Raw genomic sequence first — 13,134 nt, 5'->3', positions numbered from 1 at the left:
TGATTTGTCATAATTGTGATGATTATGGCTTACAGCAATGAAAACCCCAAGAACCCCAAATCCACAATCTCAAAAAAGTAGATTACATGCAATCAATAAAAAACAAGGATTGTACATAGAACAATATCGGACCTCTGAAAAGTACAAGCATGCATATGTACTCAGTACTTGGTTTGGGCCCCTTTTGCAGAAATTACTGCAATTACTTTTGCACGATATTCTAATTATTTGAGTTTCACCTGTAAACCTTATTTACAGCTGATTAAAGAGTAGCTCAAGTCCAGTTATGTATTCGTTGAATTCTTATTTAAATATTGCTTGTCTACCTTTCTGAATTTTTTTACATTAAAATCTCATACCCTGTGCACCATAAATCAGAGTGGAAGGTCGTACACTGAGCTAGTCATGCTCTTTTGCTGCAGTTCGTACATGTCTCAAGCAGTGCAAATGGAAGAGGCAGTATTTATATGGACACAGAAGAGAGCATGGGTAGAAACTCACCAGAATGGTGATGCCAATTCATAACAAATTCACATACTGGAGCCAATGAGATGACTCGAGAAGCTACAGGCCTGCTTGGCAGACTAAAATAAAACTGAAATGGTCCCGTGCAATCCTTCTGAAAGCAGCCTAGACAACTTTCCATCTCCCAATGCCTGAAAACATATTAGGTTAAGAGCAATGTGCAATGCCTTAGCGTCTAACTAGTGCACGGTTCACAGCCTCCTATTTATAGTCAAGTGACTGGAAAATGTAAAGAAAAAATTGTGGGTAGTTAGTGAGCTGTATTTTAAAATATGTTTATTTCTAATAACTACCTGGAGGGAAGGGTGTTCTACACGTTACATAGAGATTGCGTTGTTTTACGTTATAATATTACATGTAATGTAACCCCTGACTGAGCTTTCATGGAAGCATATATCCCAGAAAGCCATTTGGAAGAACATATTGAAATGTGTGGTATCAGGCAACAAAAAAGCAACAGGGGGTTAGGTTATGTCATGTCCCGTTTTATACACAGAGCTTAATTGAGTTTATTGCTAATGTAATTTGGCTTTCTGTGCTTTCACAGGCCGTTAGGCTTGTCAAGTCACTGTAGCTCTAGAGCAAGCGTATGCAACAAGCAGACCTACTCCCAGCTATTAAGTTCCATCCTAAACACAGTGAACTTATGCACAATTACAATATACCTTGGGTATTAAAGGGTTTTTTAGGCCTGGTTCACACCTGGGCGTTTTACACCGCTGATCGGCGCGATGTAAAACGCCCATTATTTCCTTTGGGCATGGTTCCCAGCTGTGAGTATTTCAGCGCGTAGGAACGCGCTGAAAAACGCCCTACGCCCAAAGAAGTACAGGAGCTTCTTTGGGGCGTATTTCCGCGCGTATCCATTAGGATACAGCCGGATAGCACTCGTAAACGCGCGTTTGTCACTCATTTCGTTGACCGCAAATCGCGGTAAAAACTGACGGCCCGAAACGCGTGTCAAACACTCAAATTACGAACGCCCAAGTGTGAACCCAGCCTTAGTGCCAGCTAAAAAAAAAATTAGCAGTAGCACACAGAGGTTTACCCTAGTATATCAGAATAGTTGGCAACCCACAATGTTATGTACGAATAATGTGTTGAACCCAATCATATCCAAAATACGTCAGAACAAACACATGGCCACAACCCACACTCCATTAAATAGTTTATACAGCATGGCCTATAAATGTTCCCAAGGTTCTTAGGTGCTACATTAATCCTTGGATAGCTACATATAATCCTGAATAAACCTGTTCTGTAACTTAATTAGTATGCACATAAAAACATTAATCAATTACCGTCCACACCAACCCTAGCTTGGGCTTTAACAAGTCTTCATTTGCACGATTAGATTACAATTCTAGGTCAACAGATATACATTTAACCCCGTCACACTTTATACCATATCACTGTTACAATGGGCTTTACCTGAGCCAGAACCTGATGTAGACAGGTCATAGATTAAATCTGGAAGAGTTTTATCTTTAGCCAGATACATTTCACATGATGGATCCTCCAAGTCCAGTCTCTGCCGGTTGTGATAAACTCGCTGATGACAGTGGAACAGGACCACCACGATAAGGATAACACCTAGGAGAAACATCGGGCCAGCTATGACAGCCACAAGTTCCACTGGGCCCCAGCCTGATGGAGGATCATCTTTTGTATAGCCTACAGAAATAAAAATAAAGACATAACGAGAAGTCTAAATAAACACACAAAACTCTGATGGCATGAAATGGAGGTAATAACTATAAAAAGGCTTACAATAAGATATGCGGATACAGTCCATTGCTTTTTAAAAGTCTTATTACTTGAATGTGACAACAGAACACAGTTATTGCTCAGAACATTTGCAAAATAAATTACAAACAAAATTGCCAGCTGTATACAAAACAATTACGTGGTGCCTTGTGTATTATGTAGTTGGACAAAAGTGAGGCTTCCTATTGTTTCTATGCTTGAAATGTAATCTCTCTGATGTATAGCAACACAGCTCTTGAAAAAGGGAGGTCATGTTTCAGGTACCTGATGCCATCTGAACTCTATTCCTTACCAGCAGCACTAGTTAAAAGGAGGGAGATGGACTGGTGTGAGAGGATGCAGGATCCAGCCATGGTTGCTATGGGCAACTGCAAGATTTCCTTTTTCCAAGTTTTACAAATATTGCTCTAACCAAATATCTTCATTGTTACCCCATATGATATTTACTTTATAATTTTCTAAAGAGAATTACTTTGGAGAAACACAGTAATTACGAAATACCATATGAAACCATAAAATACATTTATGCCAAAAGAAAAGTAATTTATCACATAAATACGGGAAACACATTGTTCTGCCTTATCGTGGCTTTCCATTACAAGTAAAGGGAAATTACATGTGAGAAATGTATTCCTTATGATTCAGCATGAGTAGATCCTGCATCCCTAATGGTGACCAAATATGTATTGATATGATTGCTCAGCCTGACCAGACCTGAAACACACAGTCCGCAGGTATTCATACTGAATGGCCAGATCTAAATTAAAATGGCCTTGTGGTCAACAGCTATCTTTGTCCTGCATGCAAACATAGTAATAAATCAGTCATCATCAGATGTGTAAGGGGTAGGTTTAACATGTTCAATCTCTTCCTAGCAATACCATGAATCCATCTATGGAAACTAGATGAAACAGATGGGTCTGAGCTGTCTGTGCTGTTCCATTTACACCAAGGCATTCTGTAGCTCAAATGCCTAAGCACTATAATGCTCCACAGGAGGAATCCTGTTATCAATGGTCCCTGTTCACATTTGAGCATTCTGTTGCTTGCAGCAAAATGCCTGAAGCTCGAAAAAGTACATGAGCTTTTTTGGGGGCAGAGCTGAGAGTTTTGGTCCCAATAGACTTCAATGGGAATGCCTACAAAAAGCGCAAAGATGCACATTTGTCATGCCTACTAAGTAGCTTTTGATTGTTTAAAATACAAGCCTGAAATGCAGGCAAAATGTCTGTAAAAATACACACAGAAAGTGACCCAAGATGATCAGCTCAAGTGTGCATGGGGCATTATGGATGTCATTTAAAGCAGTACAAAGAATCAGACCAGAAAAAGCTTCAGGTATGGGTGGACCTGTTTTTAATTACTTCCTGTCAGTTTATATCTCTTAGGAACTGTGGCAGAGAGATCTTTTTGCCCGAATTGCTGGCTCTGCATATCATCCCTATGGAGTCTGGAAGCTCCCTTCTTACATCAGAACAAATATCTTTGCTCCTGCTCCATGGAAGTATAAAAAAAACCCGCAAAACAGGGAAACCGAGACCCCCAATAAAGGCAGATGGGCAGACAGAAAAATCAAAGATATGACAATTAAATTCATACCACTGGGCACCAGGAGGTCCTTGCTGTTGCAGTCGTCTGTGTAGCAGCATTCGGTGTTGCGGATGTCTTCTGAACTTAGACAGTAGAATGGTTTTCCTGCAGGGACGAGTTCACTCTTAGAAATGCATGCTCGCATTTGATGCTTCATTCCATCAATGTTGGCGATTGAGACCATACAGGCTCCATCTGTCTCACATGTGTTGTTCGATTTGATGCAGCTAGTGCACAGACATCTAAGAGCTAAAGGAATTAAAAAGGTAATATTATAGAAGAGTTCAGGTTAACCATGCCAAATGAAAAATACAATAGAGTCAAGACGAATTTTTTTATAATGTATCTGCTGTTAAAATGAGATTAAAGGATAAAAAATGTTTTCCCTTCCCCCAATGTTAATGTTAGCACTTACCTTAAATGATGTCTCTTAATCCGATCTTCTCTGATGTTTTCATCTGTCCCTCCAGCGGTGCGGCGGCTCTCCGATCCAGCGCTGACTCCTCTCTGCTTGCAGGCACTTCCGATCCAGCGGTGTCTGCAGGCGGGTGCACGCGTCCGTAGACTTACCTTACGTCTCTGCTCGTCTCCCGGCCGAGAAGCCAAACTGCGCATGCACCTGCCCCAAGATGCTTTGCGACCGCCCAACAGTTTTGTTTTCTCGGGCGGGAGCGCGCAAAGAAAAAAAGGTAAGTTTAAACCGCTGTTATAGCAGGTTTTTTTTTAAACTGTTTGCCTATATCTACTGCCTGATAGCAGTAGATATAGGCAAAAAACAGGAGGGTTTAGAACCCCTTTAAAGGACAAGTAGCAAAAAAAAAATCACCTATGTGATAAAACTCACACCGAAGATGCCGTTTGACTAAGGTGCTGTATATTAGCCCCAGGAAAATGGCTGACTAAGTTTAGTGTCATTGCAGGTACATCAGTCAGTATGAGGTACATCAGTCAGATTGGCTGTTTCAGGTGGAGAGTTTACTACTCACCACAAGTAAACCTGTCATAAACCTGAGCATTTAACATTTACATATGATGAAATAATGCTGTAGTTATACTCCGTGAAATGACAACTGCATCTAGAAATAAAAAAATGCTAATTTCCACAATTGAGGTTTGCATATAACTTTATATCCATATTGGTCCCATCTTATAAAAAGTGCCAGTAGAAATTATCTGGAACCGAGGCCAAGCCAAACCTTTACAACTGAAATTTGCATAGAACTTCAGTCTACTCATCTGCTGATCATCCTGAAGAGGTTTTCACTACGGATGCACCGAAATTTCGGCCGACAAAACATATCGGACGAAAATGGCAAATGGCAGAAAGTACTAACTTTTGGCCGAAATTGCAGTGAATCCACAGTTTCTCTCCTCCCCATTGTGTGCTACTCTATGTCTGCACTGACACAGAGAAGTGTCCAGCGGGGAGGAAAGAAATGGCCAGGAGGCCGAGGGGGGCGGGGAAGAGAGCAATGTGAGCCGCAATGTCACAGGAGTTGAGCTCTCCTCCAGCACCGCCCGCTTAGCCTACTGTGACAGATCAGGATGGAGAGCAGTGTGGGGGCGGAGACAGCTGTCAAATGTGGGCGAGCTCTCCTCCCCACACCACTGGCTCAGCCTCCTGTGAAAGCTGCATGAGTCATGATGGAGAGTGGTATACAGACAACCACCGATTGCTGAGTGTTTGTAAATAACGGAGATAGTATGTTTACTGTGCCCCAATTATGAATGAACAAGAAGTGCTCTACATCACTTCCTGCTCATTCATGATTGTAGAGTTATGAATGAACAGGACCACTCAGTATACAGTCTTCTTGTTCATGCATAACAGGGGCAGCCGACAAAGAGATTGAGGACTCTGTGTCCTCAATCTGTTTCTATTTTAAAAGGAAATATCAACAGTAAAGTTGAAATACAAAAACAAATAAAAATATATAAAAAATAAAACAATGTAATTTTTTTTTTAAAAAAGGTAAGAAAAAAAGATTTTTGGTTTCGGCCTGACAATTTTTTTATTTTCGGTCAGAAAATTTCATTGGAGTGCACCTCTAGTTTTCACCGAAGATCACCTCCACTTATGTACTGCTTTATCATATTCCCCAAGTTTCATACTGGCTGTATACTTTCAATAACTATACCAGAACAAGCATGCATTTAAAAACCTCACTTCACTTGGACTTTCCTGATATACATACTTACTCTGGGGTCAGTGAATCACACTAGTGAAGCCAATGGGTCGGCATAACAAACAAGTAAACAGAATTTCAGGCTTTATGGACTGAGGTTAAGTCACCATGTACAACCAGTGCCTAGAATCTTAGTAGGTTACAGGCAGTGATTTGAGGAATAACATAGGTGCTTGTAGGCACTGAAAAGTGTCTGCGCTTTAACATTTTTGATACCTTAAAAGTAAATCTTGCCTGGCCTAAAATATTTCTAAGTGGATATAAACCCTAACTGAATGACAATTTGTTTTCTAAAGTACTCCACATCAAACATCTGTGAAGGTTCTCATTCATCCAGGTCATAAATCTTTAAAAAATAAATCAAGGCAACTGGACTTGCTGTATTCTTCTTGAAAACGTTTCGCAGGTCATCAGAATTGAGAAAGCTAGTCGGATGGCCAGTGAAATGTCTTCAAGAAAAATACAGCAAGCACAGTTGGGTATCAAAATGAAAAAAGTACTTTTTTCATCCCTGGTTGCTTAAAAGCGCTGGTTATTGCCTTCAGCCTCTTTGTAGCGTTTTGTCTACATACATGCACTCCAGCAACTGCTGCTTGTCATTTCTCAAGACAGGTTTCCTAAACGGTGAACTGCATCTGTGCAATGTGTGAAAAAGTGCCCATTGGGAGTGAGACCGTGACAGGGTTGCAACAGTAGACCTTTCTGGAAATGGTGACTTGTAGTCTTCAGTAGGCTATAAACGTTGAGGATGTTCCACAGGGTCTACAGCAGCTACAGATTTACTGATTGTAAGAACACAAGAGTACCTGAGCAACTGAGTACTTAAGAACCAACTTTAAGGAAACTAAGCTGCTAAGGATAAACTTAAAATCCCCCCAAAAAATTATCTGAACAAAACAATCAGACTAAATGATGTGCTTGGGTAAGGCATATCATGAGGATTTTTTTTCTGTGCTGAGAAACCATTCGGAGGGTATAAAAGACTGATCTGGTTAAACCGGCTGGTCACTTGCACTAGCACATATATGCATATCTGTACGCATGCCAAACTGGCTGCTAGGCTTGAGCACTGCATCATGGGAGGAGGTCACAAGCTCCCCCACACCCAGAAGTCTCGAGTATTGACCACAGTAGATGGAGTGGTGGGGGAGCACTGGGAAAAGAGTATATCACACGGTGGTACACACCGAATTCTATACATATAAGTTAAGAAAGTGTGTAACTGCGCTGGCTTTTAGGAGGCTGTTGCAATGGGCTGAGGCAGCAGAAAGGCACCAACAGGATAGAATGAGGCAACTCATAGTTCTCATTCTAAGAAAGATAATTTTTAGAAACAGCTCTTCCCAAGACCTCCTGCTTTCCAGCTCTCTTGTCCACTTCTCCCATACTCGCCTCCAAGACTCCTCTAGAGTCTCTCCCATCCTCTGGAACTCTTTACCCCCAACCTGTTCGTCTATCTACCACCTTGACTGCCTTTAGGCATTCCCTAAAGACTCATCTCTTCAGGGAAGGCTATCTCACCTCAACCTAACCACTGAACCATCACATTCTCAAATAATTCATCCCCACACAGCTACCTCCTCATGTATCATTTCCCCCTCCTCTTTTAGATTGTAAGCCCTCACGGGCAGGGCCCTCCTTACCATCCTGTCTTGAATTGTATTGCGATTGTAATATCTTCCTTATATTGTAAAGCGCTGCGCAAACTGTTGGCGCTATACAAATACTATGTAATAATAATAACTCATGGTTGTGTATACAAAGCTTCTGCATTATTTTCATTAATCTTAGCACAGTAAAAAGTGACTAAATGTCAGCGCATCAGAGAAATGGGATTATGTACTTCTGATGTAGCAATCTTCACTAGCTTTCTGACACTTCTTGTTTAACAGCTCTATCTATTTAACAGCTTTTTTGTTACAGATTTTGCAATCATCTTCTCACTGCAAAACAAAAAATTGCACAATTCTGAGTCATTAGAAAGTTTGACGGGAAAAAGAAAGACCTGTTTTTCCCATCAGTGGGTACAAAACTTCCCTCAAAGGAGATACAAAGCTGATAGCTTAAATGTGAACTCAGTTTCCCAAAATGCTAAATATAGAGCGCATGTCATAAATAGAAAAAAAAAGAAGAAACTCTTGCTACAAATACTCACCTTCTCCCAGTGCTGACCTATAAAATCCACTCAGCTGCTGAGCCTCCTATTGGTTGAATGGCAGTCATTCTCATGGATAAACCTCCCGAGGAAGACCCAAGGATAAATGGTGTGTATTAAAGGAACTTCGAAAATTGTTGGGGGAAGCAATTTTAAAATGCCAGAGTTCTACTGTTAGTCCTTTAATAAAATGTGCACGTACAATGCGCAGGCTTTTGTTTTCTTGCTTACAAATCCCAGCAATAGTACATTATAGCTGGTGGTATTCTGCATTGCGCTGTATAATGTACTATTGCTGGGATTTGTAGTCCTCTATACAGTGCAGTGCAGAATATCACCATTCTGCACTGCACTGTATGTGTATTCCTATGTACCATAAGCTATAGAGGAATACAAATCCCAGCAATACATTACAGAGCACCATGTGTGGGAAGTGCAGGCTTACCTGAGCAGTCTTCCAGCAACTTGCTTCTGAGATCGGACCTGTCTATCAGCGGCTGTCATCCCCCCACACCTGCTCCTCCTTACTACATCTCCCCGCGTCCCTGTGCCAATCGTGGATGTGGGCGGGCGGGGAGGAGGTGCGGTGTGGATGCGGGCGGGTCTGGCAGCGGAGAGCGTGAGGTGGGGAAAAGGTGCGGCGCGCAGCGTGTGTGGAGCCGTGAACAGGGCCAACTGATCGGAAGCCGATTAATCGATTGAAAAAGTTGACAACTTTTTCAATAATCGATTATAATCGATTATGTCGATTAGTTGTTGCAGCCCTAGTCCACTTTATCGCTCCGTCTTTATTTGACGTCAGATAAACATGGCATGTTTCGGAACCTCATGTGGTCCCTTCATCCGGCAGAACAGTGACACTGTTTTGCCTGATGAAGGCATCACATCAGTTTACGAAACATTGCATCCACGCAGCGCCATCTGCAGGTCACTACAGCACCCACTGGAGTATTTTGAATTGGGATACTGATTTGGAAGCGATGGGACACTTTTCACATTTGTGTTCCTGTTCTGTGACATGATAGAGTAGACTGCTCTGTCAGATTTGTGGACACCTGAAGTTGCGTTGCGTGTTGACAACACATTTTTTTTCTTGAAATCTCATTAAGACAGAAAAGCACCAGGCAGCAGTAAAATACACTCCAAATCAGTCACATGGCAATGTTTCTGATCTAGAAGGATCAATCCTCAAAGCAGGAGTGTCTTTGGCTTGAAGAAGCATTATTACAGATCTGAAATGTCCCAATCCGACTGTATTGGAGAATGTGTTTCCTGCTGTGCTTTTCTATTAATGATATTTTATTAGAGGCTTGGAAGTTTCCTAAACTCCCTTGTGTCCGTGCACTTTTATATTTCTAATTGGATTTTCCATCTCTGTGTGCCCAGAGGATTGGATGCTACAGTGCGGGCCCAACTTTAGTGTGCTTTACTATACACATCAACCAATATAATAATCCCATAGGAGAGATCACACCCTTACTTTCTGTGCCACCAGAACAAAAAAAATGATTGGGGGGGGGACAGGTGTCACTCAGAAAGGTACAGACAGCAAAAAGATTCTACTAAAATACAGTGGGGGCATTTATCAATTTGGTTGCATCGTCAGCGCCTTTGAAACTGTCATATCCCTGATTTCTTGGGACGTTCAGATACCAAGTACTGTACTTTCAGCTCCAAGACTAGACTAGAGAAAAACTCAAAAGTTAGGAGGCAGCTGTCATTTCTAAGGCGCAAACGTATATGCGTGTATATATATATAAAAATATATACACATGTATGTGAGTGAGTGTGTGTTGCACCGATACTGCATCGATAACATAGAGATATATATATATATCTATATATATCTCAAATTATACAAGTTTATATATAAACTTATATATACCTCCTCATGTATTTGATTGTAATGTCTTCATTATATTGTAAAGCGCTGCGCAAACTGTTGGCGCTATATAAATCCTGTATTATAATAATATTATAAACTTAAAGTTTAATATATTTTTTTATATACATTTATATTTAGGGATGCACCGGTACCATCACAGATACAAGTACCGATACCTTTTAGTTAATTTTTTCTAAAATACAGACTAATGATTTCAGGACAGTGGTAGGATGCCAGGGCCCCGTCACAGCTACAACCACTGCAACCCGGGTAGTTCACGTGAAAATGCCAGGTATCAGCACTGGTATCTGAACTTCCCTACGGATTTCTAGTGCATATAGCGACAGATTTATTATACTAGTTTCTGCTTCATTCCTAAATACCTTCATCAGGCGGGTTGTCTCAAAATTGCCCTGGTCTCTAAACAGTCTCGCACTTGCAGGGAGGCTCCTGGATGATGGCTGAATGGCCCTCAAGAGCGTACCTGACATGAGGGTATGAAGCCGAGTTATCTTTGAAAACTTTAAGTGCTCAGGAGGACTTCTAGAATGTGTAACAGTTTGGATGGTTTTTAAATGTTGCAAATGCTGGATGCAATTACTGTGCGGTTGAGAAATTATGCAAAACATGTACAGTGACTCGAATACATGAATATTTGTCAAGAACACTTTAAAAAAAAGGCGAAAAACAGATTAAGCTTTGCAGTTTGCATGACATTTTGGGCTTAGCGACAAAATGTTTTGTTGCAAACACATTTATAAATTCCCCCCAGTGTTTACTTGCGGACTCTGTCAATACATATGCACTCTAGTGACAGATGTTTGCCATTTTTCAGGGCGAGTTGTCTGATGGAGACAACAATGGACCATGTTTGTGTTGAAAAAAACCACTCCATCAGAAGCCAATGTGACAGGGTGATAATGCAGGAGCACAATTGGCAGACAGGGACAGAGCGTTGTCACCCATAGCAGGAAGAACCTGAACAAGGACCTTCATGGCAGCATCAAATGGTAATATTTTAAGGAAAGCTGTAGATTGGCATTGGTGTGAACGGGCATTGGCATAAACAATTTGAATGGTATACTGAACAGACCAAAAAAAAGACCAAATGAGAGGTCATTGTTAGGATTTACATAACCTTTTACTGGTAAATTCAGATCAGACCGATCTAGCCAGCCACACAAATTGATTGTATAATCTCCTTCAGATCAATCACTTTGCAATGTTGGGGGTCCAACTACACATTCATATCCAATATGAGCCCCATCTATAAATGTGGATAATAATAAAACAGATTACACTGATTGTATTGCATGTAGCCATATTCAAATATGTTACATACTAATAAATTTATAAGTGGTCATTTTCATCATTTATTATTATTTGTTTAGAGGGAAATATATGTGCAGAGCCTTATAATCAGCACAGTGAGGTGCACTGTCTCTAGAACCATTTTACATGTTTCTACGTGTCACATTTATTGTGATGTGTCAGATGTCTTGGAAAATAGCTTCATCTTCCAAGACATCTTAGCTGCAGCAGATCAGCTCAGTCCTGGGACTTGGCTGCAAGAGAAGTGTCACAACCATTCCATTACAATCACACAAGGTGGACAGATCGCTGTCCCCAATAGAACTGAAAATGACATAGTTCTGACAAATTATTTTCTATCAGAGCAACAGAAAATGTAAATGAACAGGAGTTATTTTCTAGACGCTAATTTGTCTGAAAACAGCTTGAAGCGGATTACATTTTTATACAGAGTATTGCATTCATTAATTACAGCATGCTCCTTCTGCCTGTATGTGTCAAGTTGTAATGAAGCTTGCTGCTTTATGACTAATACACTACACTCTCCTATAAAATGACAGGGGATGGAGTCACTTCAACTATTTCATAAATATATACTATATTGCCAAAAGTATTGGGACGCCCCTCCAAATCATTGGATTCAGGTGTTCCAATCGCCTCCATGGCCACAGGTGTATAAAATCAAGTAGACTGCTTCTACAAACATTTGTGAAAGAATGGGTCGCTCTCAGTGAATTCAAGCGTGATACCGTGATAGGTTACACCTGTGCTATAAGTGCATCCGTGACATTTCCTTGCTCTCGTCAACCATCAGTGCCTGACCTCACAAATGGTCCAACATTCCCATAGACACACTCCTAAACCTTGTGAACGCCTTCCCAGAAGAGTTGAAGCTGTTACAGCTGCAAAGGGTGGGCCAAATCAACATTGAACCCTACGGACTTAAGGTGTACAGCATGCTCCTTCTGCCTGTATGTGTCAAGTTGTAATGAAGCTTGCTGCTTTATGACTAATACACTACACTCTCCTATAAAATGACAGGGGATGGAGTCACTTCAACTATTTCATAAATATATACTATATTGCCAAAAGTATTGGGACGCCCCTCCAAATCATTGGATTCAGGTGTTCCAATCGCCTCCATGGCCACAGGTGTATAAAATCAAGTAGACTGCTTCTACAAACATTTGTGAAAGAATGGGTCGCTCTCAGTGAATTCAAGCGTGATACCGTGATAGGTTACACCTGTGCTATAAGTGCATCCGTGACATTTCCTTGCTCTCGTCAACCATCAGTGCCTGACCTCACAAATGGTCCAACATTCCCATAGACACACTCCTAAACCTTGTGAACGCCTTCCCAGAAGAGTTGAAGCTGTTACAGCTGCAAAGGGTGGGCCAAATCAACATTGAACCCTACGGACTTAAGGTGGCCATACACTCTACAACCATCGCAAGACTTTAGTCTTGCGATGGTTGTAAAGGGATTAAAAAAACGTACGATCTGCCTATCTTGGACAGGCAGATCGCACTCTCGATCATCGCAAGCCCGCCCTCCTGAGGGGCGGGCTTCCGATGACCGCAATGCTGAACGGGCAGTGTGCGCGTGCGCACACCGGCCCGTTCAGCATTTATCTTCCGAGCACCGTTCTAACCAGCCGAGAATCGTACGATTCCCGGCTGGTTTTCGAACATGCTGGTTCGACAGAAGACGTG

At 41.4% G+C, this 13,134-nt stretch overlaps 1 protein-coding gene across 1 annotated transcript in view; it reads right to left on the bottom strand.

The window, feature by feature from the left end:
* ACVR1B (activin A receptor type 1B) overlaps positions 1-13,134 on the bottom strand; it is a 50,517-nt gene that overhangs the window by 10,912 nt on the left and 26,471 nt on the right. Inside the window, exons 2-3 of the mRNA XM_018570384.1 lie at positions 3,892-4,131; positions 1,957-2,199 (exon numbers count right to left, since the gene is read on the bottom strand). Of these exons, the coding sequence (XP_018425886.1) occupies positions 1,957-2,199; positions 3,892-4,131 (483 nt within the window). The remainder of the gene's footprint in view (positions 1-1,956; positions 2,200-3,891; positions 4,132-13,134) is intronic.

Source organism: Nanorana parkeri, unplaced genomic scaffold, assembly GCF_000935625.1.
Source record: "Nanorana parkeri isolate BGI_ZX_2015 unplaced genomic scaffold, ASM93562v1 scaffold1526, whole genome shotgun sequence".
Lineage (NCBI taxonomy): Eukaryota > Metazoa > Chordata > Amphibia > Anura > Dicroglossidae > Nanorana > Nanorana parkeri.
This window is presented reverse-complemented; position numbering and strand designations above follow the sequence as displayed.